Raw genomic sequence first — 23,522 nt, forward strand, 5'->3', positions numbered from 1 at the left:
TGCCTATCTTCCTCTCTAATAACCTCTCACCTCTGATCAGGTACAATTCTACTCACAGTTTTTATAGGTCGGCTGCCTAAATGGCTTTCCTTTAGAGAATATAAGAGCCACAATGATACAGTTTATTGTTCCCAGGAACCATATTGTAGTGTTCTCAAAACTTCTGAAGGTGTCATTACTTCCAATGTTCTCTGGAATAGGTGGAGTGGTTAATTTGGAGATGCTTTCATTTTGCCCTGTGCAGGCACTAAAAAGAAAACCAAAGAAGCTAATGAAGTAAGATGACAGGCTCATTTATATCTACACAACTCCGTGCCCTCAATGCTTCCATAATTGCCTACACTTTGGGAAAGAATATATTGAAAAATAAAGAGAAATAAACCAGCACAGATAGATTTATGTTTTGGACAGATGGATGGATAGATAGAAGATAGATGATAGATGACAGATGATAGATAGATGATTGATAGATAGATAGATAGATAGATAGATAGATAGATAGATAGATAGAACAAGTTGTTTATTCAATAAATTGTGCACCAATTATGTGTATTAGGGCTATGTTAGAGAGAAAGAGATAAGTAAGTCATAATTCTTCCCTCTAGTGGCTTAAGATCTCTGAAGATTTATAAGTAGGGTGATCATATAGTTTATCATTCAACAGGAACAGATATGAATGTGAAAAAAAGATATTAACAATTTCACTGGGATATCATGCTTAAACTGGGGCTGCCCCAGCAAACTACAACACATGGTCTCTCCAGATCGAAATGATGGTAAGAAATCCTTATTTAAAATAGGCAAAGATAAGTGCCAATGAATCTTATCATCAAACTATGCTTGATGAGAGAAAGTCACTGGAAAACTCCGCCAAGGACTTAAGGAAGCCAAAGCCTTTGGCAGAATGAAGACCTATTTGCTTCTCATCATATGGCCAGACAGTTTTTGATAGACATTATAATGTGGGAAGTTGGAATCCAGGCTGTGATCATACCTGTGTATATCCATGGAATACCAAGTCTGCCTCTGAACCAGAATGAAGCCCACAATGTGCATGGCCAGGCTGAAAATTATGTTGAAAATCACAGAGAGCAGCAAAGGTGGGGAGATCAGCCGTCCTGCAGGTCTGAAAGGCACCAGTTTGGGGTAGGCACCATTCAAAGTCACTACAAAATAAATTCAAGTTTTATATGCAGGAGAGCAGGAAAACGTGTTATTCTTCATCAGAAGAATGGTTTACCTTCTTAGGCCCACAGAGCTGAGGAAACTGACAAATTGAAGTATACCACAAACTGAAGGATCTACACAATAAATGGATTCAAACTGAAATCATATGAGGAATTCTTAAGAAAGCAGACATAGAACAACCATGAGATGCCTACCAAATGAGCAAAGACTTTTAAATTATAGGTAAGGGGACACACTTTTCAAATACGGCTTGTGGGAATGTAAATTGACAAAACTTTCTGATGGACAATTTGGCAATGAATATGAAGAGATTGAAAAATGTTTATAACTTTTCACATAGGTATTCCACTCCTGCAAATTTATCTTATGCTAAAAATTCCGAGATGTAGAAAGACGTTCATCACTTACAATAAATTATGCACCTCTATACAATGGGAAAATATGCAGTCACTAAGAAGCAATGCTTTAAAATATTTAATGACAAAATAATGAGTGACATCAGCAAAATGGCAGAGTAAGCAGCTCCAAGATCCCATCCCTCCACAGAAACTTCAAAAAACAAGCAAAAACTGTAAGAACCAACTTTGTCAGAACTCTGAAAAACAGACAAAGATTTACAGCATCAAAAAAAAAAAAAAAAAAATGCTGAATCAAGAAAAAAGCAACTTAAAACTTGGAGGAAAGTTTTGTGTATTTTCACTTGCCTTTGACTCACACCTTCCTTAGCTCAGTGACAATCTTGAAGACCCATTCCCAGTGAGGGACTCTGGTCCCTGGTTACAAATTAATCTGTATGTCTGTTCTAATCTGTCTGGGGTCTCCCTGAAGTACCGGTACAGGGTTCTCATCTCTGTTTCACCTAGTGCAAAACTTCCTTGGGATGGAAAAGCAGCATGCACTGCTCAAAAGCATTGTAAGGCTAACAAACTACCTGCAGTCGTCCCGGGCAAAAGATTATAGTTGACCCATAAAATAACTGCCTAAAGCCTGGAAATAAAAGCTAAAGAAATTTTCTTTGGGAAATTATGGTATTCACAATCAGCTGTGTATATTGAGGAATATAGAAAGCCAGGTACATGCCCAGGGCAGGATGCATGTTCAGAAAAAAAACAAACAGAAATACCCTATGCTTTCAGCTTTGGATGCTCTCTAGACTCAGCAGAAGCCAGGCTAAGTGCTGAAGTGCCCCAGCACAGAACAAAGCTGCAGAAACTGGGAGAGGTATTTCTTTGTTCATATTTTTAAACTCATGGAGTTCAAAGAAATCTCCCTCAAAATACCAGCTGAACAAAAGCTAAAGGAGCAGAGATTTCAGCAACCACACATGACAGCTGATAAAGTCTTTACAAAAAATAGTTTAGGAAAATCACTAAACAAATGGACTACTACAACCTCCAAAAAACAGCAAAACAAAAATCATCAAGCCCTATGGAAAGGGAAGAATCTGATTTCCAGAGTTAAGATATTATAAAATTCAATGGTACAAAATAAATTGAAAAAAATCATCTCTGAGGAAACCCAGACATTGGACTTTAAAACTATCTCAAATATGCTCATAGAACTCAATGAAATCAGGAAAATAATGTCTGAACAAAATTAAAATGTCAATATAGAGATAGTGATTATTTTAAAAAGCCAAAATACCAGTAAATTCTTTTTAAAGAATCCTTTTTAGGATTATGTCACAGAAATGGTGGTGTGGGGTGAGCCTCTGAAATTTCCCCTGGAATTTACAACAAATTGAGCAACTATAATTCCACAAAGAAATCCCTGCACAGTGGACCAGCAAGACTAAGAGATGTGAAACTGAAATCATCTAAAGGTGGGCAAATTGGGTGAGTGGGAAAGGAGTGAAGCGGGAAATGTGGAGACTTGGGCAGTGCGGGCACAGGACACAGACCAGAGACCAACCAGAACTCAGAGCTTCAAGCTCCCTGCATTCTGGAACTACCGCAGTCGTGGGAGAGGGAAGCATTCGGACTGATAGCACGTCACTTATGGCCCACAGTCCCGCCTGAGGGATCAGCATATAACACAGCTGAACCCAACACCCATGGCAGAGACCTCAGAGCAAAGACTGAGGGACGATGGGTGAGGACGGCAGTTTAAGTTCTCACTGCCAGGCAGAGGAGGGAAGATATAGGCACAGAGCCTGACTGACCCCTTCCCACCCTCCCAGAGCTCATCCCACCCCCACCTTCCCTGTGCTAGAAGTGGAATGGTAGCAGTGTCCATTCCAAGAAGAGAAAATTTGCAGTTCTGAGAACTGGGGTCCTGCAGCCATGGACTCGCAGCCCAACTAGTTCCAGTGAAGGGGAGGGAGCCCTGGGTACAAGATGGGCTGTGCTGGTGGTTGCTGCCATTGCTCAGAACCACCTTTCACAACCCAACCCACCCCTGCCCCCACCCATCTGGGCAGGTCACTGCAGGGGTAAACAGAGCTGCTGAAACACACAGGCCCTGAATCTGGTGCAGGAAGAGCTTTGGAACATCAGAAGCTCTCCATGTCCCCCCACAGTGTGGTGCCCTGAGACCCAGGTGACCTGCTCACAGAGGAGAAGCCCACCTTCCAGGGAACAACCCCCGCCCCCCATTGTGTGAGAAGCCAGAACAGGGCAGAGGAAATATAACACTACAGTGTGAGAGAGAATAAAAGGCAGCATAAGAGAGAAAATAAAACATTCCACCAACACCTACTAGAAGCAAAAGAAAGACTTCCCCCTATCAACCGGTTGCAGACCCACTCCTATAGATGCCTAGGAAGAGGAATAATAATTCATTAATTGCCATGAATAACCAAGGTAACAAGACAGCTCAGAAAGAAAATGAAAAGTCTCCAGAAAATGAACTTAAAGGCATGGAAATATTTGACTTAAATGACAAAGAATTTAAGATTGCAGTTCTTGAAAAACTCAACAAGATGCAAGAAAACAAAGACAGGCAGTTTAATGAACTCAGAAATATAATCAAAGAACAAAATGAACATTTTATCAAAGAGACTGAAATTTTTTAAAATGAACCAAATAGAATTTCTGAAGGTTAAGAACTCAATAAAAGAAATGAAGAATGAAATAGCCAGCTTAGGTAGTAGAGCTGACCAGATGGAGGAAAGAATCAGTGAAACCAAAGATAGAACTCTGGAAATGACACAGATAGAAGAAGAGAGAGACTTGAGAGTTAAAAGAAATGAAAGAACTCTACAAGAACTTTCTGACTCCATAAGAAAGAGCAATATAAGAAAAATATTGAGAATACCAGAAGGAGAAGAAAAGGAGAACGGAATGGAGAGTATATTCAAACAGTCGACGAGAACTTCCCAAACTGTTGGAAATAACTGGGTCCTTGAATCCAAGAAGCAAAGAGAACACCTAATTACCTCAATCCCAACAAGCTGAATTCAAGGCACATTGTATTGAAGCTGTCAAAAATTAACGACAAAGAAAGAGTTCTCAAGGCAGCCAAGGAAAAGAAGACAGTAACCTACAAAGGAAAGCCCATTAAATTATCATCAGATTTTTCAGCAGAAACTCTACAAGCCGAAAGGGAATGGACTCAAATATTCAAACTATTGGAAGAGAGAAATTATGAGCCAAGAATAATATGGCCAGCAAAGATATCCTTTAGACATGAAGGAGGAATAAAGACCTTTCCAGACATACAGAAGCTGAGGGAATTTTCTGACACGACCTGCACTACAAGAAATACTGAAGAAGGCTATTCGACCACCATCAACAGGGACAATTTGTGGCAACCAAAAGATAAAAACGGGGAGAGTAAAGGCCTGAACCGGAATATGGGAATGGAGAAAGTAAGCATGCTGAAGAAAATGGAATACTACTCAAAAAAAAAAAAAAAAAAAAAGTCCAGAGCTGAAATATATAACATAAAAGAAGAAGAAACAGAGGGGAAAAAATCTTGGAATACAACCACACTGAAATAATAGACAGCAGCAAAAAGACAAAGAAACAATGGAGACACCGTCCTACCAGAAAACCAAAGATAGAATGATAGGAAATCCTCATATATCAATAATCACCCTAAATGTAAATGGACTGAACTCACCCATAAAAAGACACAGAGTAGCAGATTGGATCAAAAAACTAAAAACCAACCATGTGCTGCCTCCAAGAGACACATCTCAGCTACAAACAAATATAGACTCAAAGTGAAAGGGTGGAAATTGACACTCCAAGCAAATGGTATTCAGAGTAAAGCAGGTGTAGCCATCCTGATATCAGATGAAACAGACTTCAGGATGAAAAAGTTAACAAGAGACAAAGATGGACATTTCATAATGATAAAGGGGACTATAAAACAAGAAGACATAACAGTCATCAATATGTATGCCCTCAATCAGGGAGCACCAAATTATACAAAGCAACAATTAACAGGACTAAAGGAATAAATTGACCAAAACACAACTATAGTAGGGGACCTAAATACATCATTGACAGTTATGGATAGATCAGTCAAACAGAAAATAAAGAAATATCAGCCCTAAATGACACATTAGATGAAATGGACATAATTGACATTCATAAAGCACTTCATCCTAAAACATCAGACTATCCATTCTTTTCTAGTGCACATAGAACATTCTCAAGGATAAACCATATATTGGGACATAAAATCAGCCTCAGCAAATTTAACAAGATTGAAATCATACTACGCATATTCTCTGAACACAAGGCTTTGAAATTGGATATCAACTGGAAAAAGAAAGCAGGGAAAAAAAACACAAATATCTGGAGATTAAACAACATAGTTTTAAAGAACAACTGGGTTAAAAAAGAAATAAGAGGAGAGATCAAAAGATACATAGAAACAAACAAAAAAAAAATCTTCTCCCATTCAGTCGGTTGCCTCTTTATTTTGTTGATGGTTTCTTTTTCTGTCCAGAAGCTTTTTAGTTTGATATAGCCCATTCATTTATGTTAGGTTTTACTTCCCTTAGCTTTTAAATCAAATTCATAAAATCCTGTTTGAACCCAAGGTCCGTAAGTTTAATACCTATGTTTTCTTCTATGCAGTTTATTATTTCAGGTCTTACGTTTAGGTCTTTGGTCCATTTTAAGTTAATTTTGATACATGGTGACAGATAGCAGTCTTGTTCCATGCTTTGGCATGTGGCTTTCCAATTCTCCCAGGATCATTTATTAAAGAGGCTGTCTTTTCTCCATTGTATGTTTTTGGTTTCTTTGTCGAAAAGTATCTGTCCGTACTTATGTGGGTTTATTTCTGGGTTTTCAATTCTATTCCATTGGTCTGTGTGTCTGTTTTTATGCTAATACCATACTGTTTTGATTATTGTTGCCCTGTAGTGCAAGCTGGATTCAGGGAGTGTAGTACCACCAACATTGTTCTTTTTCCTTAGGATTGTTTTGGCTACTCAGGGTCTTTTGTGGCTCCATACAAATCGGATGATTTTTTGTTCTATTTCTTTTAAAAATGCCATTGGACTTTTGATGGGGATTGCATTGCTTTGGGTAATATGGCCATTTTAATTATGTTGATTCTTTCAATCCATAAACATGGAATGTCTTTCCATTTAATTGTGTCTTCTTCAATTTCTTTTAAAAATGTCTTATCCTTTTCAGTGCAAACAATGCCTCCAATAAGGGGCTAATATCCAAATATATAAGGAACTCATACAACTCAACAACAAAAAACCAAACAATCCAATTAAAAAGTGGGCAGAGGACCTAAATTGATATTCTCCAAAGAAGACATGCAGATGGCCAATAGACATGAAAAAATGCTCAACATCACTAATCATCAGAGAAATGCAAATAAAAACCACAATGAGATATCACCTCACACCAATTAGAATGGCTATCATCAACAAGACAAATAACAAGTGTTGGAGAGGCTGTGGAGAAAAAGGAACCCTCATACACTGTTGGTGGGAATGTAGATTGGTGCAGCCGCTATGGAAGGCAGTGTGGAGGTTCCTTTAAAAATTAAGAATAGCTTTTCTGTCGGTGGACGCCAACAAGTAAGCATTTTTAAAGTCTCCCCTCCCGCCGTCATCATGTCTAACTCAGTCTCCCAAAGAGCCTGAACAGCTGCAGAAGCTCTAAATTGAATTATGGTACCAGATAAAATCATAGATGGGAATGAAACTTTGTCATCCATTATCATGTGTAACCAATAAATGATTAAAAATCCTCTTGAAAAAAAATTAAGAATAGAATTATCATATGACCCAGCAATCCCTCTCCTGGGTATCTACCCAAAAAATCTGAAAACATTTATCCATAAAGATATATATGCTCTGATGTTCATTGCACTTTTATTTACAGTGGCCAAGACATGGAAACAACAAAAGTGTCCTTCGATAGATGATTGGATAAAGAATTTGTGGTATATATACACAGTGGAATACTATTCTTCCGTAAGAAAAGATGAAATAGTGTCATTTGCAACAACATGGATGGATCTTGAGATTATTGTGCTAAGCAAAATAAACCAGACAGAAAAAGTGGAGAACCATATGCTTTTACTGACATGTGTATATATAAAACTGAAAACAACAAAGGAACAAGACAAACAAATGAAGAAACAAAAACTCATAGACACAGACAAAAGTTTAGTGGTTACCAGAAGGTAAGGGGGGAAGGGGTGGTAGATGAGGGTAAAAGGGATCAAATATATGGTGATGGAAGGAGAACTGACTCTGGGTAGTGAACATACAATGTGATACATAGCTGATGTATTAATTGTACACTTGAAACCTATGTAACTTTATTAACAATTGTCACCCCAATAAACTTTAATTCAAAAAAATCATTTTTATAATTTCTCTTTATTGACATTCTCATTTTGTCTAGTAAAGGTAACTATTTGGGCAAGTATAAAAGTGTGTATTATTGTATTTTTGTTTTTTTAATTCCACTTTTTATTCCTACATGATTTAAAAGATAAATGCATAAAAATAATAATATACCTAGTAAGCTATTGGGCACACAATTGATAAAGATATAATTTGTGACAACATAAAATGAGGAGACAGAGCTGTAAAGTAGAAGAATTTGGGCATGTTATTGAAATTAAGTTATCAATTCAAACTAGATTGTTATAAATTTAGAATGTTACATTTAATCCCCATTATTATATATTTTGAAAATCCCACAGTCAACATCATAGTCAAGAGTGAAAGATAGAAAGTTTTCCCCCTAAGATCAGGAAGAAGAGAAGGATAACCACTTTTATCACTGCTATTTAACATTGTACTGGAGGTTCTACCTAGAGCAATTAAAGGATAAATAAAAATCACCCAAATTGGAAGGAAGAAGTGACATGATACTATACACTGGAAATCCCAAAGAATTCACAAGAGAGCTACTAGAATTAATAAACAAATTCAACTATGTTGTAGTAGTTACAACATCAACACATAAAAATCAGCTGTATTTCTATACATTGGCAATGAACAACTTAAAAAGGAAATTAAGAAAACAATTCCATTTCAATAGCATCCAAAAGTATATGATACCTAGAAATAAATTTAACCAAAGAGGAGAAAGACTTTACACTGAAGATTATAAAACTTTGCTGAAAGAAATTAAAGAAAGCATAAATGAATTGAAATATATCCAATATTTATGAAGTGGAAAACTTTATATTATTAACATTTCCATACTAGCCAAAGTGATCTACAGATTGAATTCAATTCCTATCAAAATTCAAATGGCTGGGTTTTTTTTCTGAATGGAAAAGCTGATCCTCAAATTTATGTGGAATTGTAAAAAGGTCTGAAATGTCAAACAAATCTTGAAAAAGAAGAGCAATGTTGGAGGACTCACACATCCTGATTTCAAACTCACTACAAAGATAATAATTAAAATAGTGTGTTACTGGAATAAGGATAGACATACAGACCAATGGAATAGATTTGAGGATACAAAACTAAACCCATGTATCTATGGCCAATAAATTTTCAACATGATTGTCAAAACTATTCAATGGAGGAAAGAAAAAAAAATCTGAGGGAAGCACATCTGGGAAGAAAGTTTTAAAAATTGGCTTACTTGTTACACCAATAAGAGTTGTAATGGCCAGATCCTGGAACAAAAACTGGTAATTTGATAGGCTGTTGGTCTCCTGAAAATAAAAAGGAAGGCAGCTCAAAAAAGTATGACCTTCTGAATGAAGTTTGACATCAACTGTATTCATTTTCTCACTGCAATATAGGATTGTCTAAATTACCAAGAAGCTAGAGTGATGAGAGTTCCGCTGATGTTGGTGGAAGTACTGAAGACAAGGCTGCTAAATCCTGTCTAACCAGGAGAGCCATCATCATGTGCTTTGTGCTGGGTCCTTTGTGAATCACCATCACCCCTTATTGAGGGAAACATCTCACTCTGCTAGATTCATCTCTACTGTCTTTTCTACTTGTTAGCAGAAAAGTTGGGGTTGTTCAGGTACAACAAAACAGTGCATTCCCAGTAGTAAAAAGTGACAAATGTGTGGTGATCTTACCAATATTCTACTGATGGAAAAATGAAAATAACTAAATCAACTGTCTGTATTCTTGGCTGTTGTTAGAAAGTCCTGATAAATCACCCTGATATTCTTCAGGAAAAAAATGTTTAGGTCTTACTGATTTCAAGTAACTTACTTCCTTGCCCCCCCCACCCCCACCCCTTGGTGGAAAGGAGATAACGACGACCATGTTTAACTCTACTTTTGAGCGAGAGTTATTGTGATTCCAAAATAGAGCCTAACTCTTATAAATACTCTTTTCTCCAATTCCTTCATTGTTGAGTGGGAAAAGACATAGGTAATCTGAAAATAACAAAACTAAAAATTACAACCCAGGAGCAAAAGGGCAAGACATAGAGATGAATCTAGATATCTCCAGCACAAATGGAATTTCCTTGCTCGATGCTGACTAATTGAAAAAGCCCCCACAGGTTGAGACCATATAGTAGTCATGTATTTTCTCCTTTTATGTTTCATTAAATAGAAAGAGACATCACAAGACCTATGTATTTTTTGTGGTGTGATATGCCAAATTTTAAATCCCTATCTATATTCAGGAAATCAATGATATGCTGACTTGTACTACTGCATGAGGGTCCATTGTTAGATTGTCAGGAATTTTGTGAACTGGTTGTTAAACACAGCCAATATAAAAACTTAAATTATACAGATTTACCATTAAATAAATTAGACTAAAAACAGAGGTAATAAATACTCAAACTTAGCACTTCCTAATCATTTTCCTACATTTTACTGTTATCTATGCCTATGAGGTTTTTTTGCAACTCTTATGTCTGTATGGTGCAAATACTATATTATGGCATGCTACTATACATCTCTCCCCAACTACACGTTCAAGTGACATCAGGTGGATAGCTTAAAACCAGTGTGAGTATTTACACCACTGGAATAGGCAAACATTAATAATCAGGGCTTGTTTTTCCAGAGAGAGCCAGTTACGAAATATTTACCAGCACCCCAACTCGAGCCTCATCTTTAACGAACAGTAGACTAGGGGAAAGACATACTGGAACTGGGAAATCAGAGACTGGGTCTAAGCAGGCAAAAGCAACAGTGAGAAAGTGATTTGCACTGTTCTAATCTTCATCTACCACTAGATAAGAAGTTTCTCTGTCAGTCAGACAATTCACACCAACAACTTTTCCCATGTACATCTGTCTATTTCTGATTTATTTTCAAAAACTTTATAAAGATCATTTCAGAGGGACTGTTAGTGCCCAAATATTCTATTTGCGCTTTGTTTAAGAAACATTTCAAGTTGAGAGTGCACAGCCCCTGGGTTCAGTTGTCACTAACCAAGAAGCTAGGTCCTAAGTCATACCCAGTAGAGCAGCAGAACACCGACATACTGAATCATGCTGTACAGAGCCATGTACTTGAACATGCAGAATGAGGTAACGAGAGCTGCACGTCCTTCCCTGTGTGAGAAAAGAAAGGAAAAAGAAATGAAATGAAAGTAATGGAAAGAAACGAGATCAGTTATTCTGTGCTGTTCAGCTGACTCAGGAGAAAAGATCAGAAGCTTGATTATTGAGCAAAATGCTGGACAGCCTTGAGCCCTTGGGATCTGACTGTCAGTATGCTAAATGACTAGATTTTCAGGAAAGGCTGATCCCGGTCCAAGGTCCACAGGCCTTGATCCAGTGATGGAGCCAGATGTAGAGCTCCTCTTGTCCTCTCCGCAGGCATTACTTCAGCTCAGAGTCAGGGGACCTGGCAACTGGTCTCAGGTCTCAGCCCTACTCACTAACGTGATTTCCTTTCTTCTGGTCACAGTTTTTTCATCTGTGAACTGAGGAATTTAAATAAGATTGCAGGTTGGTGGCTGGGGGTGGGGTGTGTGTGTGCAATTTTCATGCAGGTGCTTCAGGAGTTTGGCAAACATTTCATTCAAATTTTATCCGGCCACCGCAACTTTTCCTAAAACTGGACTAAAATAATATGCACACTCAAATTCGTCATATGTCTAATTTGAATAGACTGGAAACAACAAGCGTGTTTATTTGTGCTACTGTTGTTGGAGTAAATGATGTATATTTAAAGCATGAAATAAAGTACTTACGAAATACCAACTTTATTTCTTTCCTCTTGGAAAAAAATAGAGTTTGAATTTACTTCTGGTCCTACTGGTTTCCTGGGATTCCAAAGCCTGATCCTCATGCCAGGCTTTCTCCTGTAGCAGGGCTTTGCTGCTGCCATTTGTTCAACCTAGAAGGTAGTTTCTCCTCATCCTTCACCTCCTTAGAAAGGCTCCCCCACACCACCTGAGGCAGCCAATTCCACTGCCCCAGTCATCTTCCTACTTTTCACATTACCCTTGATTTACCTATGCATGTGTTTGTTGCCTGACTTCCTCACTGGAGAAAACCTTCATGAGATCAAGGGACATCGGATTTATTTGCTTTTGGCTCCCCAGTGCCTCCAACTGTTCTTGGCACTGTGTCTACATTATAAATATTTGTTGAATGCATGAATTAAAAAAAACAAAAGCAAACATTGGGAGGAGCTAGCCAAATCATTATTTTAATGAGGTGGAAAGAGTATGATATTTATAGATAAAACACATTTAGACAAAATTAATTCTAATACAATCTCCAATCCTATATGGCTGTGCAAGCTAGGAAATATCAATTAAGTTCTCGGAGCCTGAATTTCTTTATTTGTAAAAGACATAGTCACCATTTCTACATCTCCAGGCTTTTCAAAGTATAAGATAATAGGCATTAAAGCACTTTATAAACTGCAAACATATACTAGTTATAATAACTGAAAGCAGCCACAGTGCTAACCATCTCTATAATTCAAATAAAATGCAGCAGAAGTACATGTTCGGAGGTGAGGCTGGGGGGAATAAAGCACCAAGGGAAATTTTAGATGGAGCAGCAAAAAGAACTGTTTTGAAAACTAAGAATGGGAAGGATATTCCAAGGAAGTGTAAAGAGGCAAAAAAAAAAAAAAAACCGAAAAAAAAACGGGAAAGCCAATGGAGAAGAGAAAGTTTCTCTTAATCCACCATTATAAAGCATCTAAGGAGACACATTTAAAATAATAATACTAAGATTAACACTTTCAAAGCAGTAAAATATTCCAGATTCCAACCTTCTAAAAATAATCTATTCAGTGATTTTTCATTAGAAATGCCACTGCTCTCCCAGGGTTATTTTTAACCCTTGTAAGTCCACTGGGAAAGAGAATGTTTGACCACATTCTCCCACAAAGCATCCTCCCCACCCAAGGACACAGTTCCCCTCGTCTTTGACTGGCAGAACAATGGTGGAAAGTGCCTACTTACTTGATAAGGTGAGGTACACACTCAATGTTTGGAGTTTTAGATGTGAAAGGTGAGGCCACAGATGCTTCCTGCTCTGATAAAGAGATGCCCACATGAGCCATTTTCAAAGCCTGAAAGCAAAGAGTCAGCTTATTGTCCACGCACACTCACATACATTTCTCCTGAGACCGCATACGACAAGCCCAATTAAGGGGCCACAATGTGGCCTGTGGGTCCAAGCACTAGCTAGGAGATGACCAGATTTTGCTCTGTCTGACACATAAGAAAGAGAAGGCACTGGGACACCTCACCAAAGAAGTGGGCACTTCAGAACCAAATTCTACTTAGACTATAGTGGCCACTGAGTCATTGTGAAGCTTTGGTCAGGAACCCCCCAAACTCTCAGTATCAGTTTCTCTACCAAGAGGAATGGAGGTGGTATATATATCCCAGGAGATACTATCTCTATAGGGCTCCAGGCAAGTACAATCGAGTGTGAGATTATGGTCCCACACACTGGCAACTACTTACCCCACAGTCATTGGCTCCATCACCGCACATACCTACAAAGTAACTAAAGGGGAACCATGTCAATTTTACTGGAGATCAAAGCAATCTTACTTGTTAATTTCTCTAATTAAAAAAAATAAAATAAGCTTCATTACTTCGGGTTCAAACTTATTATTTACTTTAAGGGAGTTTCCCTAACAGTGTGGTTTGACTAAAAAAAATAAAGCTTGACTCAGCACTTCCTACAACGGATTAGGAAATCCAGGGCACCATTTCCTGACCCAAGTGTTTCAGGGAGACCCTGCACTTCACTGTCTAGGAAACCGCTTTGTCAGCTGTAAATGGGATGTTCACAACTATATGATGAGACAGCATAGCTTAGTAGAGAGTGCACAGGATTTGAAACCAGAAGATCTAAATCATGTTAATATTTTGACTGTTGTTTTTCTCCCCCACAAAGTGCTGTACGTATTCAGTGAGGTGCTATACGGGAAAGTGCTTTATACATTCCAAAATGATAAACAAGAATTACTTGTTGCTGATGTTAATGGTAACACGAAAGGAAATCTGCCATGTTAGCAGTCACTCAACTAAAAAATGTGGTGCCAGGCCCAGACAGAAGACAGAAAATGCATCCCTGCTTCAGGATCACTGTTTGCAGCTGGGAGAATGCCGCCTCTTAAATTGCTGACCAAGATTATGGATAGTTTGCTTTTTAAGGTAAGAGCAATTTGACAGCACTTACAGAATTTTTCGTGCTTCTTTTATACATTGCTGTAGGAAGGCAACTGGTTTACTACCTAGGTGTTCAACCACATTGAGAAGACAGGGCTGAAATCTATGTAATTTTACTAACAATTGTCACCCCAATAAATTTAATAAAATAAAATTTAAAAAAAAAAAAAAAAGAAGAGAAGACAGGGCTTTCTGAATCAAGAAGTTTGCCTAGTGAATGAATCAAGTGAGTAGGACGGTGGAGTGGTGATGAGTAGGATTCATAGGTAGGTGTGCCAGCACCAGGAGTAGAGGAAACTGCCAGGACTCCATGAGTTCCTTTAATGAGAAATAAAGGGTTCTAAATGATGAGCATTTTATCTGCACTGCCCATTCTATCTGTAGAGACCCTTTGTGTTAGAAGAAAAATATTCTTCTGATTTAAGATGGAGAGACTGCTTTGGCATAAGAATGTCTTAATATTTTGAAGATTATTTGAATCTTTTGTCATATGAATCTCCCTATATTACAAATTTGATGATAATTTGTAAAAATGAAGTCTACATTTTCAGTTTCTTCAGGAGATGAGCTCAAATGACCTTTCCAGGCTTATTTCTCACCATATCCTTTTATGCCCCTTATGTTCTAGTTCAGTAGTTCTCAAGTCTGGATACAAAATTGACCTATGTGAGAAGCTTTGCAAAAGTACTGATGTCCAAGGCCCATGTGAGCAATTGAATCAGACTCTATGGATGGTAGTGTCCCAATATTGCTATTTTTTTTCAAAGCTCCTGAGATAACTGTTGTGTGCAGCCAGGTTAAGAACCACTGTCCTAGCCAAACAGAGTGACTTCCTGTACCTCTTACACTCCCCCTGACTGCCATGCCGCCATTGCACTTCACACCACCTGAATTGGTAAAGAACCTACTCCAGTTTCTGGAATTCTTCCACCAGACTGGATTTCTGCCCAGGAGACATTCTTGCAAATATGGTTCCATTCATCAGTATCTGAAAGGAACCCAAAATTTTTATTATGTCAGCTGGTCATACATGAAATAATTGGTAACACTCAGAATACTGACTGGGTAATGATATCCATGCATGCAAAAAAACATTGTTTTCCAAGAAGTCTTCCTTTGCATTTTAAGACAGGCGTTGAGACATTGGTCATCAGATAAGTGACCAGGGAGACCAAACTCAGTAAAGATGACTACTTAGTAAAAATATTTGATGAAAATGATGACCTATAGGAATTTAGCTCAGCTGCCATAGAGAGTATGGTCCTAAAAAATCCTGAACTTACTGGAACCTTAAACCAGTATGAGAAATGAAAAGATAACAAGAGGTCAAGATCCCAGGAGAAGGAAACGAGGCAACAATTTCTTAGACACTAGTGGAAAAACAGCCTAATGGTGAAATAGTAACTATTTGTTATTTTTGACTTAACCATACCATCTGGGCTTGACCAACTGTGAAACTCAGCTAATATTCCAAGCCAAATTTGGAGTATGGAACATTGATGGTTTGACAGTATAAAAACTTATACTAGTTCCCTCCACCTGAGCTCCATTTTACAGAGTCTACACTCGTCTATGTTAGATCTATATGCCTCCTGCTCTTCTTGGTAGTAAACTCAACTTAGTGTTCAGTTAGCCTCAAAGTCTCTATTCTTTTTTTCTTAAATAGTACCTTAGATAATGAGAACTTGAATATGAATAATTTATCTCTGGGTTACATTGGTCATAATCTTTCTCTAGCTTGTTCACATGTTTTATATATATATATATATATATATATATATATATATATATATATATATATATATATATATATAACTTACCTGCCCCCACTATTGGTTTGTTCTTCCTCAGAAAAGCTTTAAGTTTGACCCTCTTGTATTTAAAGGTCCTCTATCAAAAACTTAATGGAATTCCACTATTCCTGGCCTGCTTTCTTGTATAATTGCTAGATTTCCACTATACTGTGAGACACCTAATCATGGCAATATAGTGACAACGACCCAAAAGTAACCCTTATGACTTGGGAAGTCACTAATACTTTAATCCCCCAGATGATAAAAAACTCAAGTTTACTTATTTTAAATCTAGTAGGAAATTAGACAACAGTAAGCTCTGCACAAATATCGGCCTCCCTTATGATACATTGAATAGGTATATCTTGCCTGTTTAGAGGTTTGAAATTGCTGAGGATCGTGCTCTGTAAATGACAGTTTCATCATCTTTACTGGGACATTGGTATCCTTTTAGAACTTACCTTTGGCAGTAGGCTGCTGAAATGTTGACTTATAACCTGAAAGGATTTTCCACTTAGGGCAAAATGGTAACTTCCTTCTCTGCTATTATCAGAGACTTCTTCCCAGATATTAATGTAATTGTCCTGCAAAGCAAGACACAGTTATTTTAGACTTGATAGAGTGGGCCTAACCACAAGCATACCTGAGGGAAGGTAATGATGGTAGTCTGGGGCCTCTCTTTAAAAGTCACTATCCCGCCCTGATTCCTCAGAGAAGCACTTTCTCTTTGCTAGATCAATCTTTGGCATCACCTCTAGTGAATAGGAGAATAAAACTTACTCATGTCCTGTTCTCGTCCTGATTTGATCTCAGTGAGTCCCAGAGAAGAGCACATTTCACATATTTCACATGTGAAATACAAAAGCACTACAGCTTAACAAATCTCTCCCTGAAGTGAGAACTTACTATTTTTTTCCATACAAAATTAATATTCTTCCACAAGGACACAATAGAGGTAAGATATTGACAATATTGAAGATAAATGAATAAAACCTTTTTCCCCCATCCTGAAGATATAATCTGATTTTTCCAATTCACACAGCAGTATCTCTCCTAGAGACTAAATCCCCTTTGAACCCAGCAGGGTTGCTGGCAAGCAAGGGAAAAATGGGAAATTAGATTCACAGCCCCCTCTTCCATTACATTCTTTCTTATACAGAGCCAACAACATTTTTAAGCTTAAAAGAAATGATTATTTCAAGCACACAGGAAAGCACTATACCTTAAAGCTCAGTTGGAAAGATAAGGGAAACTGATATCATTGAGTGCTTCACACTGCATATGTGTCAGATATTTGGAGAAATATGTTGACCGTAGGTCACCTGTACACTTCTGCCAGTCAAAGCTGCTCAGCAGCCAATACTGAGAGGAAAGTTAGATAGTACGACAGAAGGTCTCTTTTTAGGCATACCTGATTCCCATATGCAATGTGTTTCTTCTCTTCCACTAATTTCCAAGATATAGATGCTGATGAGGACCCAGTGGTTTCATTCGTTTCAATAAGAATGACTTTCTGGTCTTCAGAAACCATTCCAGACTTTCTGGCCACTGTTATTGCAGTCTGAAGATTGTCACCTAGAAAAAAAAAGGAAGAGTATCCTAAAATAAATTGAAGAGATAGAACCAATTTATATAGGGCCTAGAAAACTTGGGTAATGAGTTAAGACCTTATTTTAGGTGTGAAGAAAAATAATATATAAGGTGTCTCTCAGCTCTGACCTTCCGTGATTTCACAGTCCCTTTTCTGGTTCTTGTTGCTTTTCATCTGGTTATTTTATGACTTACCAAAGAGTGGGAAGGAAAAATAAAAAGGCAAAATTCAAATCCATTTCTGTCATTTGTTAAAAGTTTAGTAAATGCTTAGTAAGACCTTACTGGTTTAATATAGTATCTGGTGGTTCCACTTCCAGCAAAGATGGAGTAAGCTAACTACAATCTATCTCTCCTACTGACTACAGTAGAAAACTCTGGACAGAATACAAAAAGTAACTACCCCAAAACTTTGAAAAGTAAACTTAAGCAAGAAGGATGTGGAAGAGAGTCAAATTTTGAGAAACAACCTACAAAGTAGTGAGATTCTTGGCCTCTTTTCTCTTTCCCCTCACACTGTTTGACCTGAGTATGAGTCCTAGTCCTAGATCTACAGCGGTTGCTAAAACTCGGAGAAATCTAGTCTTTCTGGCCAGAGGAACTAGGAAAAGTGGTTTCTGTGGCTGAAGAGTTATGGGGGAAATCCTGGAAAGGAAAGAGCTAGACAGGGAAATCAATTCAAAGTTATGAACTCTATATAAAGTCTCAAGCACCAACCCAGAGCTGTATGTGTGCTGAACAAACCCAAAGAAGGATAGCAAAGGCTTCAAGAATTGAACAATGATATTAATCATCTCCTATGTCCCAGAGTTTTGTTCACTAAAACAAAAAAACTCAACATTCTCCAGAGAACTTCAACAGGATCCAGTCTCAAAACATCATGTTTGAAATATTTAGGATACTCAACATGCAAAAAACCTGAAAAGTCTGTCCAATTCTCAAGAAAAAACAATCAACAATGGCCCATCTCAAAATGATTCAGATGTTGGAATTATCACACACTGGTTTTAAAGCAGCTATTATAAGCCCTCTTCACATGGTAAAGGTTAATTCTCTTTGAAGTAAATGAAGATATAGACGTTCTAAACATGAAAAAATATATACTTTATACAAAAGAACCAAATGGCTACGTTAGACTTTAACAATATAATAACTGAAGTGAAAAAGATTCACTGGATGCACTCAATATCGGAATGGAGCTGACAGGAGAAAGAGTCAATGAACTGGAAGATAGATCAATAAAAATTATATAATCTGAAGAAGCAGAGAGAAATTTTTAAAAACAAAAGAACAGAGACTCAAAAATATCAAAAAGATTCACATTTATGCCATTAGAGTCCAGGAAAAAGAGGAGAAAGACACTGGAACAGGAAAAATAAAAAAATCTTTTGAAGAAATAATATCAGAAAACTTACCAAATATGATTTAAAAATTTTTAGTTTACAGATTCAAGAAGCTCAGTATACCCCTAACAACTGAGTGAGAAATACATCCAGACACATAATGAAACAGCTGAAAACCAAAGATAAAAAAATATCTTAGGAGTAGCTAGAGAAAACAATACATTACGTATAAGGGAATAATGATGCAAATTATCACAGGTTTCTCATCAAAAACCATACAGGCAAGATGACAGTGGAATAACATTTTTAAAGTGCAAAAAATAAAAAAAATCTGTCAACTCAGATTCCTATAGCTAATGTAAATATCCTTCAGGAACGAAGTAGAAATTAAGACATTCTTAGATGAAGGGAAACTAAGATCATTTTTTGTCAGCAGACACGCTCAAAAAGAAATGCTAAAATAAATTCTTTAGGCTGAAAGGAAACGATACCAGAGGGAAACAGAACATAAGGAATGAAAACAGTAATACAAATAATAAAGACCTGGATAAATAAAAGGTTTTATTTGTTTGTTTGTTTGTTTGTTAACTTAATGTTCTTTAACTCTTGACTGCTGAAAGTAAGAACTTTAACATTGCCTAGTGGGGTTTTCATTGTCTGTCATACATATGACAACTATAATATAAAGAAAAGAACGTAAGATATGTTTATGGTTGTAAGGCTTCTTGAACTGGTAGATACGGATATTGTATTTCTTACCGCAACTACTAAAAGTAAATAATATAACATATGATTGTCTATCCTTAGCATGATTTCTCCTAGGTTTCTGCCAAAATACTTATGAGGATACATGAAAGAGCTATCTAGTGGGAAGGAGTTGCTCTACTCTGAGGTTGAAAGAGCACAGGGAGCCCTGAGACTAAGAGGCTCACTTCACATGCCCCACAGGACACCAGCCGTCAATCTGCTTGGCAACACAGGCCCATTTTGCATCTACCACCTATGAGAGTTCTACTGTTTAGGATCTGCTGCCCAGGCCTAAGCCTCAGTCGTTTGAAGAGAAATAGAAAACTCCAGCAGCTAGATAGGAAAATATCAGGCAAAACAACCAGAACATTTGACAGGTAAAGTAGAGCAGCTGCTGGAAACAGATAAAATGTACATTTTGAAAAAAAAAAAAATCAATAAGGTTTTCTAGAGTCACTCCCATGCCAAACATGATTTAAGAATTTAACAATAAACAGGTGATTTGAAGAAGATAATGGTCATTTTGGTGACCTGAGTTTGTGGTTTGAAAAAAAACTGGATACAAAAAAAAAACCCTGTAAGCACAAAGCAAAAATATAAAAATATGACATTCACAAGAAAAAAGATAAGAAACTGAGAGGATAGATCCAGGAGGCCTGTCATGTGAATGACAGAAATTCCAGAAGGGAAAAATGAAAGAGAGAACAAAGGCAATAATTAAATGAACAATAGAAGAAATTTTCCTGAGAGAAAGAAAACAGATTTAAAAGTCCTCACTATGTTCAGACCAAATTAATTAAAAAAGATAAACATATAAGCATATTCTTGTAACATTTCAAAACTCCAAAGTTAAAGAAAAAGGATTGTATTCAGGAAAGAACAAGTTACCTAAGTGGACTGACACTGAGCTTGTAATATGCAATACCACAAACCAGAAGACAAAGGAAAAACACCTACAGATTATTAAGAAAAAAAGGATTGTATTGCAAAATCCTAAACTCATTCACCTATCAGAGCAATGAAAGATATTCCAGTATATGTAAGAAATCAGAGAACATATCACCTTTCTATCTCATCTAAGGACAATTCATGACAAAACCAAGCAAGAAAAGAAACAAAACAGAAATTTCAATGTGAGGGAGGAAGAAGTAAAGACAGAGGATTAAAGTGATCGACTCTTATTTCTACATAAGTCTAAATGGTAAAGGATAGAATATGAGAATGTAATATGAGTTCTGAATAAAGCTATGTTAAACAACAGGGTTATGATGTAGGGGAAAATTTTATAAATAGTCAATTAACTGAGCAATAATACCTAGAAGTTCGACTGAGGGTGCAGGAAGGGAGAGACTAAAAGTGATCCAAAAGTCTGTTGGATTGTGGAGGCAAGAATGGGGGAATGAGAAAGTACAGAAGGAAAAGTAAAAGTGTTCTAGAGTTCTCAACAGCAGCATTGAGTTTAGGGGATGTGGGGTAAAAAATAAGGGCTTTGGTGGGGAAGTATTATATCTTGGTAACATAATTAATAGAGTTGAAAGCATTTGGCTATGAAAGCAGAGAAAGAAAGGGAAGACACATGCTCAAAAAATATGAATGCATTAGAAAATCATTTATTCTCCATTCAGAAGAATTCATTAAGAAATTTCAACAACAAAAAATCACACATGTCTTGAATGATCTTTTCTCACTTCACCATTATTTGAATGACTTGGGTTTGGGAATAAAACTAGAGATGACAGCATCATTTTCATCTCCGGAATTGTAGATCTCATTATTGGTAGGCCTTCAGCATAGGTTACAGACCAGGCTGACTCAGAATTCTTCTTCTCCTAACATTTAAAACTAAAAATCATCATCTTTACATGAGTCGTATCTTCTCATTCAAGTGATATCTCAAATGTCCCCTTTCAGAGAGGACACCTCATCTAAAGTAGCCAGTCAGACGCACTATCCCATATCACACTGTTTTGTTTTATGTATGTCATAACACTTATTGCTACCTGTTTATTTGATTATTTGATTGATTGATTACTTGACTGATTGATTGATTTTCTATCTCATCCCTCCTCAATGGAAGTTCAGTTAGAACAATAATTTTGCCTTTTTGTTGCCCATCTCCAGCACGTAGAATGGTGTCTGGCCCATAGAAGGTAGTCAACAATATTTGCTAAATGAGTGAATCTGTGTCTGTTTCCACATCAAATTCTTACTGTTTTCTACTTTGTTCTATACCTGTGATCATTACTGTCCTTATCCGGGCTGAGATGAGCTCTTCCAGAACAGGTTTTGTTTCTTCCTTCAGTTGATTCTCCAAGATCAGCAATCCCAGAAATATCAGGTCTGATTCTACCTTGTCCCTGGAATTATATATATAATTGAACAGACATAGCACATTCTAGTGTCTCTAACAGGAAGTAAAACAAAGACAAATATCTTCCTGTCAGAGTAGTTCCCACCCACTAATTCAAGCACCATTCCTGAGGCACTGAATATGTATCAGGAACTATCAAGGCAGGAAGGCGACACAAAGGACACTGAGACATTTACTCTGACTGAATCAAGAAGAAGAGAGAGTACTTATTAAGCAAAAGATTTGCTTTAACCTTCGTAGAGAATGAACTAAATGACCGCAAAGATCTCTTCCATCTGCTGAGGTGATTTTCATCACCTCACCTGTTGGCAACCACCAGAGAGTTGTTCTACCTCTGGTACAAAACATTATGAAAAATAAGTGAGGCACAGGGCAAATAAAATGCCAGTTTCTCTAGAAACAAAAGCTATAATCAATACCATATTAGTCCCAGGAGGTACAAGACCATAATCTCAAAAAAAAAAAAAAAAAAGTCTCCCTTAAAGGCCAACCACCCCCTCCCCCACCCCCACCAAGCTGGTAACAGGGCTCTTCTACAGAATGTTTTTGCAGCAAGTGAGGTCTCTGAAGCTCTCGTCCACCACAAGGACATTCCAAGACATTCCACAGGACCAAGTGCAGGGGAGTACATTTGGGGTTGGGGGCTCAAAGATTCTTCCATGATTCATCTATCTGAGACTCAGACACCTCTAGCACACACAAGAACAAGACACCAGCTCTGCCTATCTGGGTGAAATACAGATGAAAGCAGTACCCAGAAAAACCACCTGTCTTGCTTTCCACGTCTGCCTCACATGGGCCAAGGGCATGATGCTCCCAGGACACTAACACCTCCACCAGAGTGGCAGGAAGTGGACACAGTTTGGACTATTTATCTCAAAGCAGGCTCGGGAAATGACATATCTTATTCTTCTGAATCTGGCATTTAAGTCTCTTCATAATCTGGTTCCAAATTATCTTTTCAAGTTCATCTATGACTAAATTCTTCATGCCCCCTAATCTCCTGCCAAGTTGGACCACTCGCCATGGGTATGTTCATATTCACTACTTAACCATCTCTAAACATTTGCTCTGGACTGCCATAAGCCATTCTTTCTTATTTCATGGAAAAGGGTCTAAGAGGAAAAGTAGTCCCTAGAGGGGTCTCAAGCTCGGCAACTTGGAATAGCATGCTATCTTATCCTGCTTCGCACATGGACATTATACCTCTTCCTGAAGCATCTAAAGAACGGGGAGTGTAACACAAAGGGAGCATTGTCATTCTTATGACTATACTTCATGTTCTTCAAATCCATGTGAATTTTAAAGGATGAAATATGCATAAGGCAGGCCAAGAACCCTCAAAGAAATGATGATATCTGTGCTGGAACCATTCTGAGTACACACACACACACACACACACACGTGCATGCATGTCACAGAAAGAATATTCTGTTCACATCAGAGATTAGCAAAGGTTAGCTAAATTA

At 37.5% G+C, this 23,522-nt stretch overlaps 1 protein-coding gene across 2 annotated transcripts in view; it reads right to left on the reverse strand.

The window, feature by feature from the left end:
• ATP13A4 (ATPase 13A4) overlaps positions 1-23,522 on the reverse strand; it is a 117,383-nt gene that overhangs the window by 10,328 nt on the left and 83,533 nt on the right. For both annotated transcript variants that reach the window (XM_019723162.3, XM_019723170.3), the window contains 10 exons: positions 21,915-22,039; positions 17,414-17,577; positions 16,464-16,586; positions 15,118-15,197; positions 13,496-13,538; positions 12,986-13,095; positions 11,015-11,111; positions 9,219-9,291; positions 995-1,166; positions 57-247 (listed from right to left, as the gene is read on the reverse strand). In XM_019723162.3, coding sequence (XP_019578721.3) covers positions 57-247; positions 995-1,166; positions 9,219-9,291; positions 11,015-11,111; positions 12,986-13,095; positions 13,496-13,538; positions 15,118-15,197; positions 16,464-16,586; positions 17,414-17,577; positions 21,915-22,039 — 1,178 coding nt within the window. The remainder of the gene's footprint in view (positions 1-56; positions 248-994; positions 1,167-9,218; positions 9,292-11,014; positions 11,112-12,985; positions 13,096-13,495; positions 13,539-15,117; positions 15,198-16,463; positions 16,587-17,413; positions 17,578-21,914; positions 22,040-23,522) is intronic.

The sequence above is a fragment of the Rhinolophus sinicus genome, chromosome 17, assembly GCF_057876585.1.
Source record: "Rhinolophus sinicus isolate RSI-liver-muscle chromosome 17, RSI-T2T, whole genome shotgun sequence".
Lineage (NCBI taxonomy): Eukaryota > Metazoa > Chordata > Mammalia > Chiroptera > Rhinolophidae > Rhinolophus > Rhinolophus sinicus.